This window comes from Mus pahari, chromosome 2 (genome assembly GCF_900095145.1).
Source record: "Mus pahari chromosome 2, PAHARI_EIJ_v1.1, whole genome shotgun sequence".
NCBI classification, from domain to species: domain Eukaryota; kingdom Metazoa; phylum Chordata; class Mammalia; order Rodentia; family Muridae; genus Mus; species Mus pahari.
The window spans coordinates 51,637,527-51,653,723 of record NC_034591.1 but is presented as its reverse complement, the minus strand read 5'-3'; the positions used below and the strand labels follow the sequence as shown (position 1 = coordinate 51,653,723).

Genomic DNA, 16,197 nt, shown 5'->3' with positions numbered 1-16,197 from the left:
CTCTCTCTCTCTGTGTGTGTGTGTGTGTGTGTGTGTGTGTGTGTGTGTGTGTGTGTGTGTGTGTATGTGTGTATGTATGAACTGTAGGGATCAAGCTCAGCTTCTCATGCTTGCAAGTCAAGCATTTACTAACTGGGTTGCCATCCTAGGCTCCTCACCGGCTTCTCTTTGTGCCAGCTTTTGCAGAGCTGCAGACAGACATCCATGAGCTTACCAGTGACCTGGATGGAGCTGGGATTCCCTTTCTGGACTACAGAACCTATACCATGCGGGTGCTGTTCCCAGGGATTGAAGACCACCCTGTGCTACGGGATCTTGAGGTAAGAATCAGCACCCACTCCCATATGCTTGTATTACAGGAGTGCAGTGTGTTGGTGATTGACATAGCCAGCATCCTGATTCAGAAGTGAAAAAAGGGGAGGCCATGGGAGATAGCACATCTTGCCTGCGGTCCCCCAGCCTTTAAACACCAATGTGGTTATAGGGTCAAGCCACAGAACCTCAGCATATGCATTTCAGTAGCACTTTAGGACCTCAGGGGTTCCAAGAGCCTTTACAGGATTTGATGAGTAGAAAGGACCCCCTTCCAAGAAAAACTATACAAGTAGTTTTCTATTGAATGATAGGATACCATGATCAAGGCAACTTATAGAGGAAAGAGTTTATTGGGTGTTACAGGTTCAGAGGGTGAGTCCATAGCCATCACAGTGAGGAGCATGGCAGCAGAAAGGCAAGCATGGTGCTAGAGCATTAGCTGAGAGGACATCTTGAAGCAACAACTATAAAACAGAGAGCTCTACCTGGGAATGGCACAGGTTTTTGAAACCTCTAAGCCCACCCATGCTGTCACACCTCCTCCAACAAGGCCATATATCTTAATTCTTTCTGAACAGTGCCACCAACTGGTGATCAGGCATCTAAATACATGAGCTTATGGGAGCCCTTCTTATTTAAATGAACCCAATATATACACAACCAAACAAAGAGGCCAGATAAACGTGGGCAGCTCATGGATTTAGATTTAATAAGCCACGGTAGAAAGGGTTGTGCTAACAAATCGGTGCTCGGTAAATGTATAAGGGATGTTACCACTCGATGCTTCCTTGGGAAGGACAAGTGATGCCTGAGGAAGGGAAGTGGAAATGGGAATGATAAAACCCCACTGTCGCACTGCCATCAGGGACCCCCATCTTCTGAAAATATCATCCCACTTACTGACTAGCACGCTCTCTCACTTATGCAGATATTCAAATTGTACTCTATTCTGAAAGGTCTTTGGAATGGCTTATCAAGATAAATACCAGAGAGAGGTGAAAGATGATAAGTGAGGAAAACAGGACAAAAGAAGAATCCCGAGGGCCGATTGTTAGCCGTTGACAGCCGTTAAAACCCCTACCTAGCTTTAAGTACCTTTCATGCACTCAGTCATTTGTCTTCCCTGGAACCCTCTGAGTGGGTGAGTCCATTTTACAGGTGAGCAAAGTAAGAGGGCAGAGGATCCCAGTGAGTGGCTAGGCACACAGCTGATGGCCACAGATCCAGAAGTAGAGCCAAGGCTGTCAGACTTCATGTTTCCCTCTGGCTGCAAGCCTGTGCCCCAGAACTCCGGGTGTCCTTCAGGTCTGCTTGTGTGTCAGGATGAAACAGAGTGTACAGATGCAGCACCAAATGGAAAATAAGATGCAAGTCAGGGGTAGGTACAGTCTACATGCAAGGAAAACAGACCCTCTGCTCAGGGCTGTAGATAATGATGTCAGAGGGGGTGTCCATGTGGGGTCTCTCTGGATGCTGCAGGCTGTGGCAGCATACACCCCTCATTCACAGTCATGCTTATCAGTACCCATGTTTCTCCACACTTGCTTGTTGGATGATGCAGACGTGTGTGTGTGTGTGTGTGTGTGTGTGTGTGTGTGTGTGTGTAACTTTGGAGTGAGATATGTGTACTTCTGTCTTGGAGAAGCTTTCCTTGTCCCTCTGTCTGGTAAGACACCATGTAGCACTTGCAGAGACTACAGGCAATGTCCCCACATCCTCTCTGGCATAAACCTGTAGTCTCTATCAATGTGTACACCTGTGTGCGTGCATGTGAGCACTTCTACACGCATCATAAATGCGTGCACAAAGACACCAGAACGCTAGGTATCTCAACGCTATCAATTGCCTTGTTTGGACTCTTCATCTTCCCTCTTCCCTCTACTACTCTTCTCCATTTTTCATCTTTCCCCATCATCAGTTTAGTTTGCACCCAGACACCAGACTAAAAGAGACATGTAAGTCCCTAGTTCAGAGAAGTCGGTGTGGTGAGCAGATAGCTACACTGTCTATAGGCATGAGTGTGTTACTTGTGTATATGTGTGCGTTTCACTTTATGGTCTGACTTCCTACCAGGCAAAGACTCTGGCATAGCGTATCATTGTAGCAAACATATGAGTAAAGGACTGTCTGTCTGTCTGTCTGACTGTCTGCTTGCCTGTCTGTACTAGAGAGGAAACAGTAGTACTAGCAAGGGGAGTGATGTCCTGTCTGGAGGCATCAGAGGGAATAAGCTAAGAATTCAGCCAGGATAGGTCAATAGAGTTATTTTCCTAGTTATTCTATTTCTTAGTTATTCTACTTCCCAGTTAGTATATTTCCTAGAAAATAGCTCTATATACCTAGTTATTTCACTAGTTCAGAATCCCAAGTCTCCATGAAGATGTAAGTTTTCAATGAGGTTTTCTAAGCCCATGTCAAAATAGGGCTCAGAAATCAACTTTACCATCCCTACATTAGCCTGAGTCTATGTACCTTATGTGGTCTTATGTAAACTATTATTTGGTTGTTTGCCAACCTATTCTTGCTGTGGCAAGTTTCTCCTTGATGTTCTGAGGGTAAAGGACCGCCCCCACTGTTAAAAGGCGTGTTTTCCAACCTTTCAGAAGCATGCACACAGTGGAAATTATGAAGCGAGAGGGTCACAAGTGGAGGCATTTGAGGAAGAGACCTTCCTGGCCCTAACCACATGCTAGTGCTTTAAAAACACAGAAAACGTCAGTCACACACTCCTGGTATTAACCCATCACTGGCTCCTAAATTCTAACCTATTGGGTTACAATTAAATTTTACTATCCAGTTTTATATGCACAGAATTCAACTAAAGTGGAGAACCATCTGGATAATAAAGAATATTTGGTTTCAGAATGACTTTGACCAGGGTCGGGAGAGGGCGGCAGAGTATGAAAGGGTGTTTCTAGGTACACTTCTCCAAGATACTTCACCTCCATCTCTACTCTCTATCGAATGGAAAGAGAGAATGTGTCTACTTCCAGCACCAGGACAGACAGTGATGTGTGTTAGATATCTAGAAACTCCTAGTGAACAGAGACAGACAGAAAAAACACACAACAACAACAACCCTGCAGTCCAGGGATGTGAAGAGGCAGGTCATAAAACCACTGCTGATTCTGTGCACATGGCATATGCCAATTACTTCATGTACATTATCATATTTAATGTTCATAAAGCATTATGAGACATACCCTCATACTCTCATAAATAAAACAATAGACTCTGGAGGGGGTTAGAGTTCTCTTCCACACCCAGTTACCATGTTCTTTGATTGCAGAGCCCAGGTTGCTGACAACAGCACCTTTCCTGTAAGAGACTAGCCAAAAATGTCTCACCCTGGGCCCTAGCCAGGTACTTGTTGGCCACAGGTATATGAATTTTTTAAGGTGCAAGAGCAGCTGACACAGAAGGTTCATAATGGGTCTTCATGGCATGGGGTGACACGTAGCTGGCACAGTGACCTCTCTAATTGCTGAACTGTCAGTGGCCACCCTTCCCTTTGACAGACAGTCTGGGAATCTGAGAGGCTGTGAATCCGAGTCGGCTTCAGACAGCTCCTGAGTCCAGGAATGGGGTAGACATGGTGGAAGGTGGTGGGGGTGGGGCTTGAAAACGCAGCACTGCCCTTTAGCAGTAAGGTGGCCTGGGGACACGTGTGGTCATTTCTCTGAGGACCTGAAGGTGTGAGATCACTAGAAGACTCCACAGAAAGCGTGCACATAACGTGCACTGCACACAGCGCCCAGGAGATAGCATTATCGGTTACCTTTAGTTCAAGTAGCAGAGGAATCGTTCTGAGAAGCGACGGAAGGGGCAGAGGTAAAGCATGGCCCTGTGTGTGAGCGGGTGGTCACAGGTATGGAAAGGAAGTCAGGAGGAAACAAGCAGGCAGTAGATTAACGCCTGAGCTGTGGCAGAGGGAGGCTACCATGTATTCCTTGCCAGTACTACATCAGCTCTTGAGGGACTGGGGAGCCAAAGGAGCCAGGTATAAGGTGAGCCAAGGCTGGGCCCTCTTGAGGCAATGAGGAACTCAGGGAATGGGGTTATGATGAGGGTCACGTGAGGGCCAGGTTGTCTGGCTGGTACACAATGTATCCTCTTGGCTCTGTCATTCTCCTGTCTCTGAGAATTGCTCTTCCTAGTACTAATAGTGCAGCCAGAGGAATGACAGAGGACTTGCTTTGGGTGCAGACAGACTTCCTCTCTCAGATTCCAGAATCTCCTGCCACCAGGAAAGCTTGCACAAGACCTCTGCCGTTCAGAGGAGATGGAGGCCCAGTGTGCCCTCTGTAGAGGAGCCAAGGACTTAGGACTGGCTTCTGGCTGTCAGCAGCCTGCTGCCCATGCCACTGCCTGAATCCAGAACACAAGGGGGTTCTCAGTCATGGGAAGAATGTATATTTCTGCTATCGCCTGTGACCTGGGGCCAACAGGCCATCTCTGTCTGCCTTTCTTAGGCTTTGCCAGTTGAAACACGGGGAACAGCAGAATAAAATAGCTGCTCTTTGTGATTCTGCCATACATGGTGCTCAGTTCAACAGGCCTCTCATGAGTCATCTGAGCCCATGTGATGGCCCCTGGCTAGGGTATGTACTGACTGACTAGATCCATGGTCTAGCTTGGAGGTGCCTGAAGAAACTCTTGTCCTCATGTGGTCCCAGAGGTCCTAACAGATCCTGCACCCTAGAGCTTTGTGTGGACAAAATGAGCCAATATATCCAAAACAGTCCAAACAGGACTTGGCAAAGAGGAAGGTCCATATACACATTAGCTCTTCCAGCAACTGGACTTTTCTGGTGACGAAATTGACAACCAGTGAGTGACTGAGATTGAATCTAACCCAGGCTTGACCAACTAAAACCATGTTCTTCACTGCGACATACATGGCAGTCCTTCTCAAAGACCTGGAGGGTTGGGACATAGCTTCTAAGTTGCTTCCTTGGCACCTCTGTCAGCTGTCTCTCCATCCCTCAGCAAACACCTCCAGGACTGAGCTTGAGGGGAGAAGCACTTCTCAGCATTCCACAAAGGCTCCCTATGAGGGCCAAGCCTGGGGCATCATTCCCAAGAGCAGTTTCCTTAGAAGCAAACAGGCAGAGCAGTGCTCACACATCACACAATGACTGGCAGGTCCCCAAGACAGCCCACTTGTCCCACCCATCAAGACACTGTTCAGATCAAAAGGCAGAGCAGTACCAACTCTCTTGGTGTCCTGTGTCCCCCTCCCAATTGCCCAAGAGAACCACTTTCTGACTGCCATTGAGTTATCGTCCCTGTCCCAGTCAGTGTTTAAATGGTGCTGTATGAAGAGTGAGCCCGCTCTAGTGTCTGTCTTCTGCATTCAGTGTGTCCCCAGCATTTGCCACTTTGCTAGTAGTAGGTCATTCATCCTCAGGACTAAGGAGCATCCATTCGTTCCATTGCTGCTAAGCACCTGGGAGGTACCAGCCTGAGGTTCCTCTGAACAGAGCCCTTTCTGGACATCTCCATCCTCCATGCTCAGCTAAGTGGCTGCCATATAGCTTTCAAGCTGATTGTACTCTTTCCCCCAAAAACCTAACCTGAAGAGAGGAAGGTTTAGTCCCTCCTCCCCTGGACAAAGAACAGCATGGTGCTCCTTAGAGACCACCTCTCCCTTTCCTAAAGTAGGTCAGCTGGGGCCCCTAGGAGATAAATGAACTTGCGTACGCTTACAAAGTGTGGAGGTGACAGAGTCCAGGGGAAATCCAGTCCTCTTGATGGTTTGACCTTAGAACCTTTGGAGTCGGAGGAGGGAGGTGTATGTTAGGTTAGCCTGGAGCCCCGGCCTGGTAATTCCTCAGGCAGGACACAAACCACAGCAGTTCTGGCCTCTCAAAGCTCCAGAGAATTAGAAGGTGCTCTGAGACGGGGGCCCTGTGTTAGTTCTGCGTCACCCTCAGGAAAGTACTCAGCCTCTAGAGTCTAACACTGGTGGGTTCAAATTCTATTCCTACTTCTTGTGAACTTTGGATAATATTCCTGGTCTTTGCGACCGTGTCTCAAAACTGCAGGTACTTACCTACTTTGCAAGCCGTGATGGAGGGTAAACAGATACTAGGCCCCATGCCTGACAACTGACGAGGACTTGATAGTGTTAGCCAGATCAACGGTGCCCAGGATAGAGGGGGTTGCAGCCTGTTCTGTAGGCAGTCAGCGGGGCAGCCAGAAGCTCACGTTAAGATCCCGAATCTCCCCCGCAGGTCCCAGGCTACCGGCAGGAGCGTGTGGAGAAAGGGCTGAAGCTCTTCGCCCAGCTCATCAACAACAAGGTGTTCCTACTCTCTTTCATCCGCACTCTGGAGTCTCAGCGCAGTTTTTCCATGCGCGACCGAGGTAACGTGGCCTCCCTCATCATGACAGTACTTCAGAGCAAGCTAGAGTACGCCACTGACGTGCTGAAGCAGCTGCTGGCTGACCTCATTGATAAGAACCTGGAAAGCAAGAACCACCCCAAGCTGCTGCTCAGGAGGTGAGAAAGGCCTATGGTGGCCAGCTGGGGTCAGAGGTTCCCCTGCCCCAGCCCAATCCTAATGCACGACTCATGGAAGCCCTCAGATTCACCAGGCAGGCTGTAGAGGGGATCAACTATGTTTTCCAAGGATGACACACTGACCTGTGAGAGGCCAGTCCTACATGTCACCTGGGTGTCCACAGCCCAGTTCATCCTGTACCTGCTTTCCATTATGTCCCTGACCTTCTGAATTGTACTGTTTTCTCCTGTCATTCTGTGTCAGTGATCAATTAGGCCATCGCCTGGCCTCACCTAGGCCAGGACTAGAGGTAGAACAAGACCTCAAGCTGCCCATGAGCCCTAACAAGAGCAGCATACAGACATATAGACAGAAAGCTACTTTGGCTTCTCCCAGACCTGGTGGGAACCTCCATTTTAACAGGGAATTAAGTAAGTTGGTCCTGGATTCCCAGTTGAGAAGCAGGGAGTGGAAGTCTTAGGACAACTGACTCAGTGCAGCCCAGCAAACAGGTCCTGACCCCTGCCATATGCACAGGATTTACTGGTGGACAGTCAGGTGTCCTTATGTCTGTGACCAGTCTCCTGACACAAGCAAATCAGAGTAGGAGTGGTTTATTTGGGCTCGTGGTTTGAGGAAGTACAGGCCATCATGGTGAGCATGGGATTGGCAGCTTTGTGTCCAGTGACTTACTAACTCCCGCCAGGACCCATCACTTAAAGGTTCCACGACTGTCCAAAACAGTGTCACCACCATCTGGGGACCCAGCGTTCAAACCTGGGTACCTGTAGAAAATATCTCCTTTGAGCCATAACACATGTTCCCACTGCATGTTCTGAAAACTCACAAGGTTAGACAAGTGTCAGCCCTGTCTACTCTGGGACTTTGGCTTGGTTAGAAAAACGCAGGCACTCCATTCTCCACTTGCTCCCCTTGAACGATGAGCATATCGCTTCTTAGTTGTTAATCCAATGGCCAGCCCTGTGGCACATCTGCAGTTAGAAAACACCATGAAAACCACCCGTCCTCAGCTTTCTGCTCAGACCACTCCATCTCACCTGACCTCTGCCCTACGGTGGTCTCCATGTCAGACTCTGGGCCTCTCAGGGTTGCTCACCATGACTGGCAGCTAGATAGACTTAGTTTTCTCAACAGTTTGCTCTGGGCTTTCTCTGGTGGGGAGGGAGGGCGCTTGTGCGCACAGCTGCAAAAGGCTGCAGTGCAGAGGAGAATCCCACAGCTCTGCCAACAGCAAGGTAGATAATTATGATTTTTGTTTTACTTTCGCTGTGTAGCCCCCCACTGGCGTAATTCTAGGGTTGCGGCTGCTCACTAGCGTTCCCACTGACAACTACCTGGCAAGGTCTCATGGTCTCGCTCTGGGGCTCTGCCTTCTCTCCTTATTTTCTGCTTGGGCTCCCGGATGCTCCTGCACTGTACCCCCCCCCCATTTCCTTCTTTTCTTCTTGCCACTGGCTTACCCCCAACCTCCAACATTCTTCCTTCTTTCCCTTCCCTGACTTCACTGCCAACCAGCAGCTGTCTAGACACCTGGAGATTTCAGTTACCAGCGTTTTCTAACAACTGTGTATTTAAATTTCTCCAAACCTATCGGGATGGGCTAATTTATCTCTGGAGCTGGCCATGTTCTCAACCCAAGTTTCAACCTAGGCTGTCCAGTTGTTCCTGGGCACATGTAGCTACTGGGCACTTGAAATATGGCCAGTGTGCATCCCAAATCAATAATGCCACCACGGCATCTACTTTCCCCCCCCCCCCAAAAAAAAAACCAATAAGAAGGTGACATGTTAGACTCAAATAAGTATTGCCTGCTGTTGCAGTGGCCTTTGAGATAGGACAATGCTATGGCCCTCCTCTGTGTGGCTGCCAATGCTGTGGGTCTAAATAAGGGAGCAGGCTTTATATGGAATACCTGGTGATTGTGATTGACTTCCTATGTCCTGCTGCAGATTCCTCTTTCCTTCCTATGTCCCACCTAATTGGTACCCCCTTGCTTCCTGTTCTATTTCTTCTTTCTTTCTTATCAATAGGGATGTGCCCATCAATGCATTCATGAATTTTTCTAAGACTGTTCTATCCAATTGGAAAGCTTCTACCACATACAGTGACTCAAATCTAAATTCACTAAATAAAGTGTACAAACTTCAGATCCTCAGACCCACTGGCCACATTTCAAGTGTTCAGTAGCCACGTGTGACAAGTAGTAACTAGATAGTGTAGGTGAGGACTTTTGCCATCACTGCAAGGTGGTATAGGATGGCACAAGGAAGACCCCACATAGGCCATATGCATGCCCAGATGCCAAGATCCAGATTCCCAGACAGAGCTCTGTTCTCAGCCCCGGAGACTGGCAAGCCACAAGACTGCTGTGTGTTAGGTTACCAGACACTGAAATCAGTAAGATGCTGGCAGGTTCTCACCCACTCTACCCAGCCCATGGCCTCTGACCAATCACCTGTCTTTTTTCTCCCATCCCCTCTATGACTGATGCCAGGACGGAATCGGTGGCCGAGAAGATGTTGACTAATTGGTTCACTTTCCTCCTCTACAAGTTCCTCAAGGTAGGATGGGATGAGGACCAATTTCCTGCCCTTCTTCCTCTCCTACGTGTAAGCCTTTAGCTCCTGAGCCTGCCCCACTTTACAACTACTGTGTCTGTTCTTTTGGAGCCTGATGCATCCAATCCACAAGAGATGCAGTTCTTTATTGTCAGGGAACTGAATTGAAGAGAGCTCCCCGTCTGGTCCTAACTACAGAAACAACACCCTCTGTGGTTAGTTCTTCCCACGTGAGGAGCAGATGTACCACTGAGACGGTTCCATGTGGTCCAAAAGCTAATTTCCCATTTTTAGCTGAGCGCAAGTCACCTGTAAGTTCCTGGGGTCCTCTCCCCTCCCAACATCCTCTTCTTCCTCCTAGTACCAGACTTATGGAAGCTGATTAAGGGTCCTAGAGCAGGCACATAAGGCATGATGCTGCAGATAAGCCAAGGATGTGCCTAGGAGGTGGAAGAGCAGAGCCGCTGGGCTTTCAGTCACGAGCTTCAGTGGACCAGCCTCTGCCGATGTGGTGGGGTGAGAGAAAGAGCAGAAAGGAGGGGATGAGGGGAGAAATGAAGGACAGGCTCTGAACAGGTGGCAAGGAGGAGCAGGACCACCTGGGTCTACAGAGACAGGGCCCATACAAGTCTGAAGAGTACAGAAGGGGTAATGGGAAAAAGCAGACCAGAAGCAGGCAGGACCAGGAAAGCCAGAACAGTGGGGTGTGCCCTGCATCCCTTTGCTCCCTGAGCTCTAACCGTGGGATTCCTCTCTCATGCAGGAGTGTGCTGGGGAGCCCCTCTTCTCCCTGTTCTGTGCCATCAAACAGCAGATGGAGAAGGGCCCCATTGATGCCATCACCGGAGAGGCCCGCTACTCTCTGAGCGAGGACAAGCTCATCCGACAGCAGATTGAATATAAAACCCTGGTGAGTAGTGTCAGTGCTCCACTTATCCCTGCTAGGTCAGTTCTCAAACCACACTTCTGTAGGGCCCAGGCAGGTGCTCTCTTGTGTGCACTTACCTCTGTTTCCTGTGGCCCAGGCACCAGGGCATCCCAGTGGCTCAGCTGTAGCTCAGTGACTCTTTAGCTGGTACATGGGTGTGATTCAAGACAGGTGCTGAATTGAACAGTCAGGGCCCAGTAGGGATGAGGGTGGAGGCCATGCTGTTAGGGACAGATGCTCACACAAACATGTTCAGCTCCTACGGCCAGGTAAGGAGATGATCCCCTCAGAACAAAGCTGTTTCCGCTAGCTGGAAGTCCATTCTGGTTTTCCCATTCCCATCTTTCTAAGGGTCCCAGAATCCCAACAGATTGACTACTGGAGAACCCAAGGTAAAGCATCTTAGACTTCTGGTCTCTCTCAGTTTCCAGATCATAGGAGAAAGTCACAGACTACAATAAAAATGGCAAAGAAGGAAGACACCCTGCCAGAAATAAGAGGCTTGAATGGATTTCTTAGTGTGATAGAAATACATTTAAATATTTCGGGTTCCACCCTCCACTGTCCCCTTGCAACACAATGAGTTATAAGCACCGTCATACTCTGTCCCCAAATTGCAGCAGCCTTTGTTCCTCAAGCCAAAAGCTCACGTCCAGCTAGTGTCAGGTGACGGACTTACAGAGTGTGTAAAGAATTCTGTGGGCCTTGGCTGACCCACTCATTCAGTTGGAAACATCTGGGATGGGAGAGAGATGGGAGATGATTTTGCTTAGGGATGGCAGGATGGTAGGGAAGGGTGTTCCTCCATGTGAAGGACCCCATCCAGCGAGGATGCAGGAAGACGGTCCTGCACCAGGACAGATAGAGCAGCAGAGACTCCCACTGAGCAAGTCAATGCAGAAGTGGGAGCTGTGGGAGTGTGCAGTGACTGGAGGAACCCCAGGAGCTCTGAGTTTGCTGGCAGTGACCTTGTCCCTGCTGGAACTTGAGTTAGCACAACCACAGGAGTGTTCCAGGACCCACACTACCAGGGAGCCTGCTGGAGTGTTAGACACTCACCCGGCTACCAGCCAGGGAGCTTGCCTGGAGACTAGATGTCTGCTAGGTTACCTGCTTGAGTGCTAGACACCTGGGAACTTACTAGAGAGTATAAGATACATACCTGATTGTCTGCCAGAGTATCAGATGTGTGTCCCCCAGGAGCCCACTAGCTGTCTAGATGTCACACACACACACACACACACACACACACACACACACACCCAGGAGCCTCCTAGAGTGTTACACTCCTTCCCAGGATCCTAGTAGAATGTTAAATATTCCCCCACAAGACCACCAGACGGCTAAAACCTCTCTAGGAACCTTCAGAGAAAGCACCAGGTGAGCGATTCTGAAGAGCCAGGAGTAGAAGATGCGTTTCTGAGCCTGGGACCCTATCCTTTGTGAGCGAATGATTTTTTTTCTCTCAAAGATCAGTCCCGGCCTGGAAACGTGCAAAGACAGTTCACCCTTAAGTATCAGCCTCTGTTCCATGATCCTTCCGGAAAAAGAATTCAGACAAGGCCTCTGCTGCCCAGAGGAGGCTGAGCTGCCCAGAGGAGGCTGACAACACAGTGGCCAGAGCAGGAGGGGGAGATGTGGAAGGTTCTTAGAAGGGGAGAGGGATTGACTGGCCCTCAGGGCATTTAGCTCAGAGGCCCAGCCCCCCATATTTTCAGTTCAGGACATTTTGAAGGTGAGAGTGTGATTTTTTTTTTAAAATAGATTTAGGCTTGTTTTTTTTTTTCATTCCTCTTAATGGAATAAGCATGTTCCCCATTTGTGCTCATAGCAGCCTAGCTGCTAATGAGAGGCAGGAGTCCAGGGCCAGGGTTCTGATTACCACCACATGGAGCAGGAGGAGGGCTGGTGTCTGGTTCTACAAGCCAGATGGGGCTATTGGGAAATGGTTACTGGGAGGGGCCTGGGGGGTTAAGTTCCAAGAAGGAAGGGGACAGAGCCCACTCAGGCACTATGGACAGAGAAGTAGTTGGGAGCCCAGAACAGCAGGACTGCTGTCCTCAACTCCCCCCATACCCAGGCCTCTCTATCTGGCTCTTACACGCTGCTGGTCATTCCTGTACCCCATAGTTCCCTTCCTGTTCTACTGGGGTCCACTCAGAGGACCCTCAGAGCATCAGCAATATAGAAAGAACACACCATAAGTGACTAGCGGACAGCTTTGAACTTCTTTAAGGAAGCAAGCAGCTGGCCAAGCAGTTTTCATTTGCTTGCCTCTTTCTGAATGAGTAGAGACTCTGCACCAGCAGTGGCCTCACTCATTCCCTGACCAGGGCTTCAAGTTCACAGCCAGGGAGGCCACTCGGAGAGTTTTTTTTTTTTTTTTTTTTTTTTTTTAAGGCACTTTTTCATACTTAAAGAATACATTAAGTTCTAGTAGATCCAGCAGTCTCCAATCATCCTGAAATGCTTCCCAAACCAAAGCTATTAAATCTTTTAAAACAGGAGCTCAGTTTCTCATTAGTACTGAGCATGTGTGTGAGGGTGCGTGTGAGGGTGTGTGTGTGTGTTAGAGAGAGAGAGAGAGAGAGAGAGAGAGAGAGAGATGATTGTGTATTAGAGGAACAATAAAGGGTGACACACAGAGATGGTGTTGGTGTTGGTAAGGGTCTCAGTGTGTTGCTGGGTGTCCCCCTGCACACAGGTGTACACAGGTGTAGATCCTTCTTCCTCCCCTCATAGCATGGCGTCATTCTTTATAGAATACTGTTCCCTTTGAGAAATCTGAGCATCTGTCCTAATAGTGTGCAGTTGTAATTAAGTATGCAGTTTATAATCCTGCAGTGATGTTGAAGACATGGTATCATCCTGTCTCTTTGGACAGGATGGAACTGCCCTAGCCCTTTCTATATCCCATCATGGAGAGAAGTCATTCATGAAGAATCTCAGGACACTTTAGGGATCTGGGAGCCCTTCCTATTGTCCTCATTCATGCGACTTTTCCCTGCTACCCTCAGGTCCTGAGCTGTGTCAGTCCAGATAATGTAAACAGCCCAGAAATCCCAGTGAAGATCCTCAACTGTGACACCATCACTCAGGTCAAGGAGAAGATCCTAGATGCCATCTTCAAGAATGTCCCATGCTCCCACCGGCCCAAAGCTGCAGACATGGACCTGGGTAAGAGAGCCGCCTTCCAGGACTGTCCCCAAGGCTGGTGTGGTCAGCTGCTGCCTTCGATGGTCTACAGTGTGTAGATCTAGACTTCAGGGAGCATAGCAGGAGCTGTAGATGGAGGCAGGCAGGCTGGGTTCGCCTTTACAGTCTCCTTAGAATTGGTGGGAGCAGGTTCCATGAGCCTCAAATGAAAGAGGGGCCAAAGGTCACTAGGCCCCCTGTTGGTGAGCCCTCCTGGCAGGGAATGCTTCTGCTCTGCGGTGCTCTGAGTGGTTGAGGGCTGGGATTGCTGGTGTCATATCTGAATGCAGGGATATAAGGGCAAAGCTACTCTTCCAAATATCTGTGGCCAAGGTCTCGACCCCGCCTTTGGTCCCTCCAGGCTCTCCCTCCCTTCTGTGCTGTGCCTATAATTTTTGCTGAACACTCACTGCTCAAGGGATCTGGGTCAGCCATGAAGGATGGAGAAAGAGAACAGGGAAAAATGAGATCTGACGGATGGCCTGCTGTGGAGCAGGATGAGACTGTTTGAGGGTGCTGCGCAGAGGGACCCTAGCCTGCATAAACAAGGACATGCCACCCAGGGGTTGTACTTTGCCTGAATGATCGGTAGAATGTCCTCTGGAGGAGGCCCTGAAGAGATCGGGATGGAAAGGGGCAACTCCAGCCCTTCTCCCTTTTGTTTGTGGCATCTGGCTCTGAGGCCTAGTGTCCCTACATCCTTGCTGTGTGACCTTGTCCAAATTACTTAAACTATCTGTACCTTCCTTTCTTTGCTTACGAGGTAGAGATGATAACAGCAACTACTGCTCAGTAAGCGTTCAGCAGGGGTGATGTAGTGAAAGCTTTTCACGTGGTGTATCTGGACCCTGGGAGAGGGAACATGCCGCTGTGGATGTTTGTGAATTCTGGGTATGAGGAGGGTTGTTGACTCCTAGCAGCACGGGGGCAGGGTAAAAGACCCCCCAGAAGCACTATGCATCTATCTGCCCTCTAAGCTGGCTTCTGCTAAGATGAATAGGACAGATGGGCTTCTATGATTTTGCACAAATCCAGGGTGATTTTCACCCCCACTCCCCCAATTTCCACTTGCAGCCACGTTCTGGTGCCTAAAGATCCCAAGCCTCAGGAAGTTCCATTAGCTCCTTAAATGTCTAATATCCTCTCTAAACCCTGTCTCCTCCCACTAGGTTTAATAGTAGATGTGTACAGGACCCTGTGCACCTCTTCTTGCAGTAGTGCCTCTAAGTGTCTTGTTCTTAGGGCACAAAGGAGGCTTTGCAGCAAGGGACATGGGTGTATATTCTATGCATGTATCCCAGAACACTAGTCCCTAGAACTCAGGTATATGACTATGTGTATTTAACCTATGTCTGCTGCCTTGAGGGGTCCCATAGACTAATGGAGCAAGGCCCCTGCTGTAGAGCCAGAGGGGAAGGAAATGGCTCCAGTATGGAAATCTCTAGTGCTAATCTCTCTCAGACCATTCCAGAGGCCTCTCTAATGCTTGAGTGGGAGAACCAGGAAGCGCCCACATTTCTTTTCTTACTTTATCTATGGGCCCAGGATGGGGCCACCCCTCAGCTCCTCAGCATCGATATCTGTGAAGAGAGTGGAGGCCTGGGAAAAGATGATGGAGAGGAGGGGTGCTGGAAGATAAAGGGAGTCCTGAGTGTGTCCTGTGCTTGGGAATGTGGTGGCTTCCTGAAGAGGCAAGCAGTAGCCTACTCCACTTGGAGAGCAGCTTAGTTGCTACTAGGGAGTAGCTTCTCTGATACATTAGGCGCCAGTGGGTGGCTGTGTGAGCTTCAGGATGTGTGATGGGATTAAGAAGGATGGGACCACTGTTTTACATCAGACTGCAAGCAGAGGAACTGTGTCCCCTCCTGCACCCACAAGCAGAGGAACTGTGTCCCCTCCTGCACCCACAAGCAGAGGAACTGTGTCCCCTCCTGCACCCACAAGCAGAGGAACTGTGTCCCCTCCTGTACCCGCTGGCTATCCTGGAAAGATTGGGTTGAGTCAATGGCTGCTGCTTATGACCGATCCTCCCCTCCTAGAGACCTCCCGCCCTGTATGTGGGAGAGGAAAGAAAACACTTGCTAGTTTTAGAGAATGGCTTCCCTCAGAGATCAGAGGATGCAAACCCCAAATAGGTTTTCAGTGAAGAAATAGAGTGTGTTTCTTGTAGCATGTCTCACAACCACAGACGGGACCCATCTAGAATGGAGGCTGCAATGTCTAAAGAAGTCATTTTCTTCCATTCTTTAGGAGAGAAGGGAGTCTGAGAGATGCTTAATCCCAGGGCCCACCAGAAGGTGGTTGTACTCTCAACCAGCAGGCTACAGAGGCCCTAGAAAGCCCACTTCCCTCCAAGAGAGTGGGTCTCTCATACTGCAGTACACCCTGTGGAAATCATGTCTAGGTGTCCAGAGCCGACTTCCTCTCCCACTTCGGTATTCTTGAGGTTGCCCCAAAGGAACAACACCACTCTGTTGCAAGGAGGTTACAGTGGGGATCCATCGGAACCAGTGTAAACTCAGGACTCACAGTCTCACCAGTGTGAACCCAAGATGTGTCCCAGGAGAGGTGGGGGTCCTGCTGTGTCTTCCCAAGGGCCCCCATGCTCAGCTCCACTATAGCTCTTATCCCAAGGTTTCCCTCCCTCCCTCTCTCCCTCCCTCCCTCTCTCCCT

General features: G+C 49.4%; 1 protein-coding gene across 1 annotated transcript in view; it reads left to right on the top strand.

Annotated features, from left to right (window-relative positions):
- Positions 1 to 16,197, top strand: part of Plxna4 (plexin A4) — a 448,155-nt gene that overhangs the window by 400,339 nt on the left and 31,619 nt on the right. The window contains exons 21-25 of the mRNA XM_021188876.2: positions 178 to 320; positions 6,552 to 6,820; positions 9,337 to 9,403; positions 10,164 to 10,310; positions 13,346 to 13,505. Coding sequence (XP_021044535.1) covers positions 178 to 320; positions 6,552 to 6,820; positions 9,337 to 9,403; positions 10,164 to 10,310; positions 13,346 to 13,505 — 786 coding nt within the window. The remainder of the gene's footprint in view (positions 1 to 177; positions 321 to 6,551; positions 6,821 to 9,336; positions 9,404 to 10,163; positions 10,311 to 13,345; positions 13,506 to 16,197) is intronic.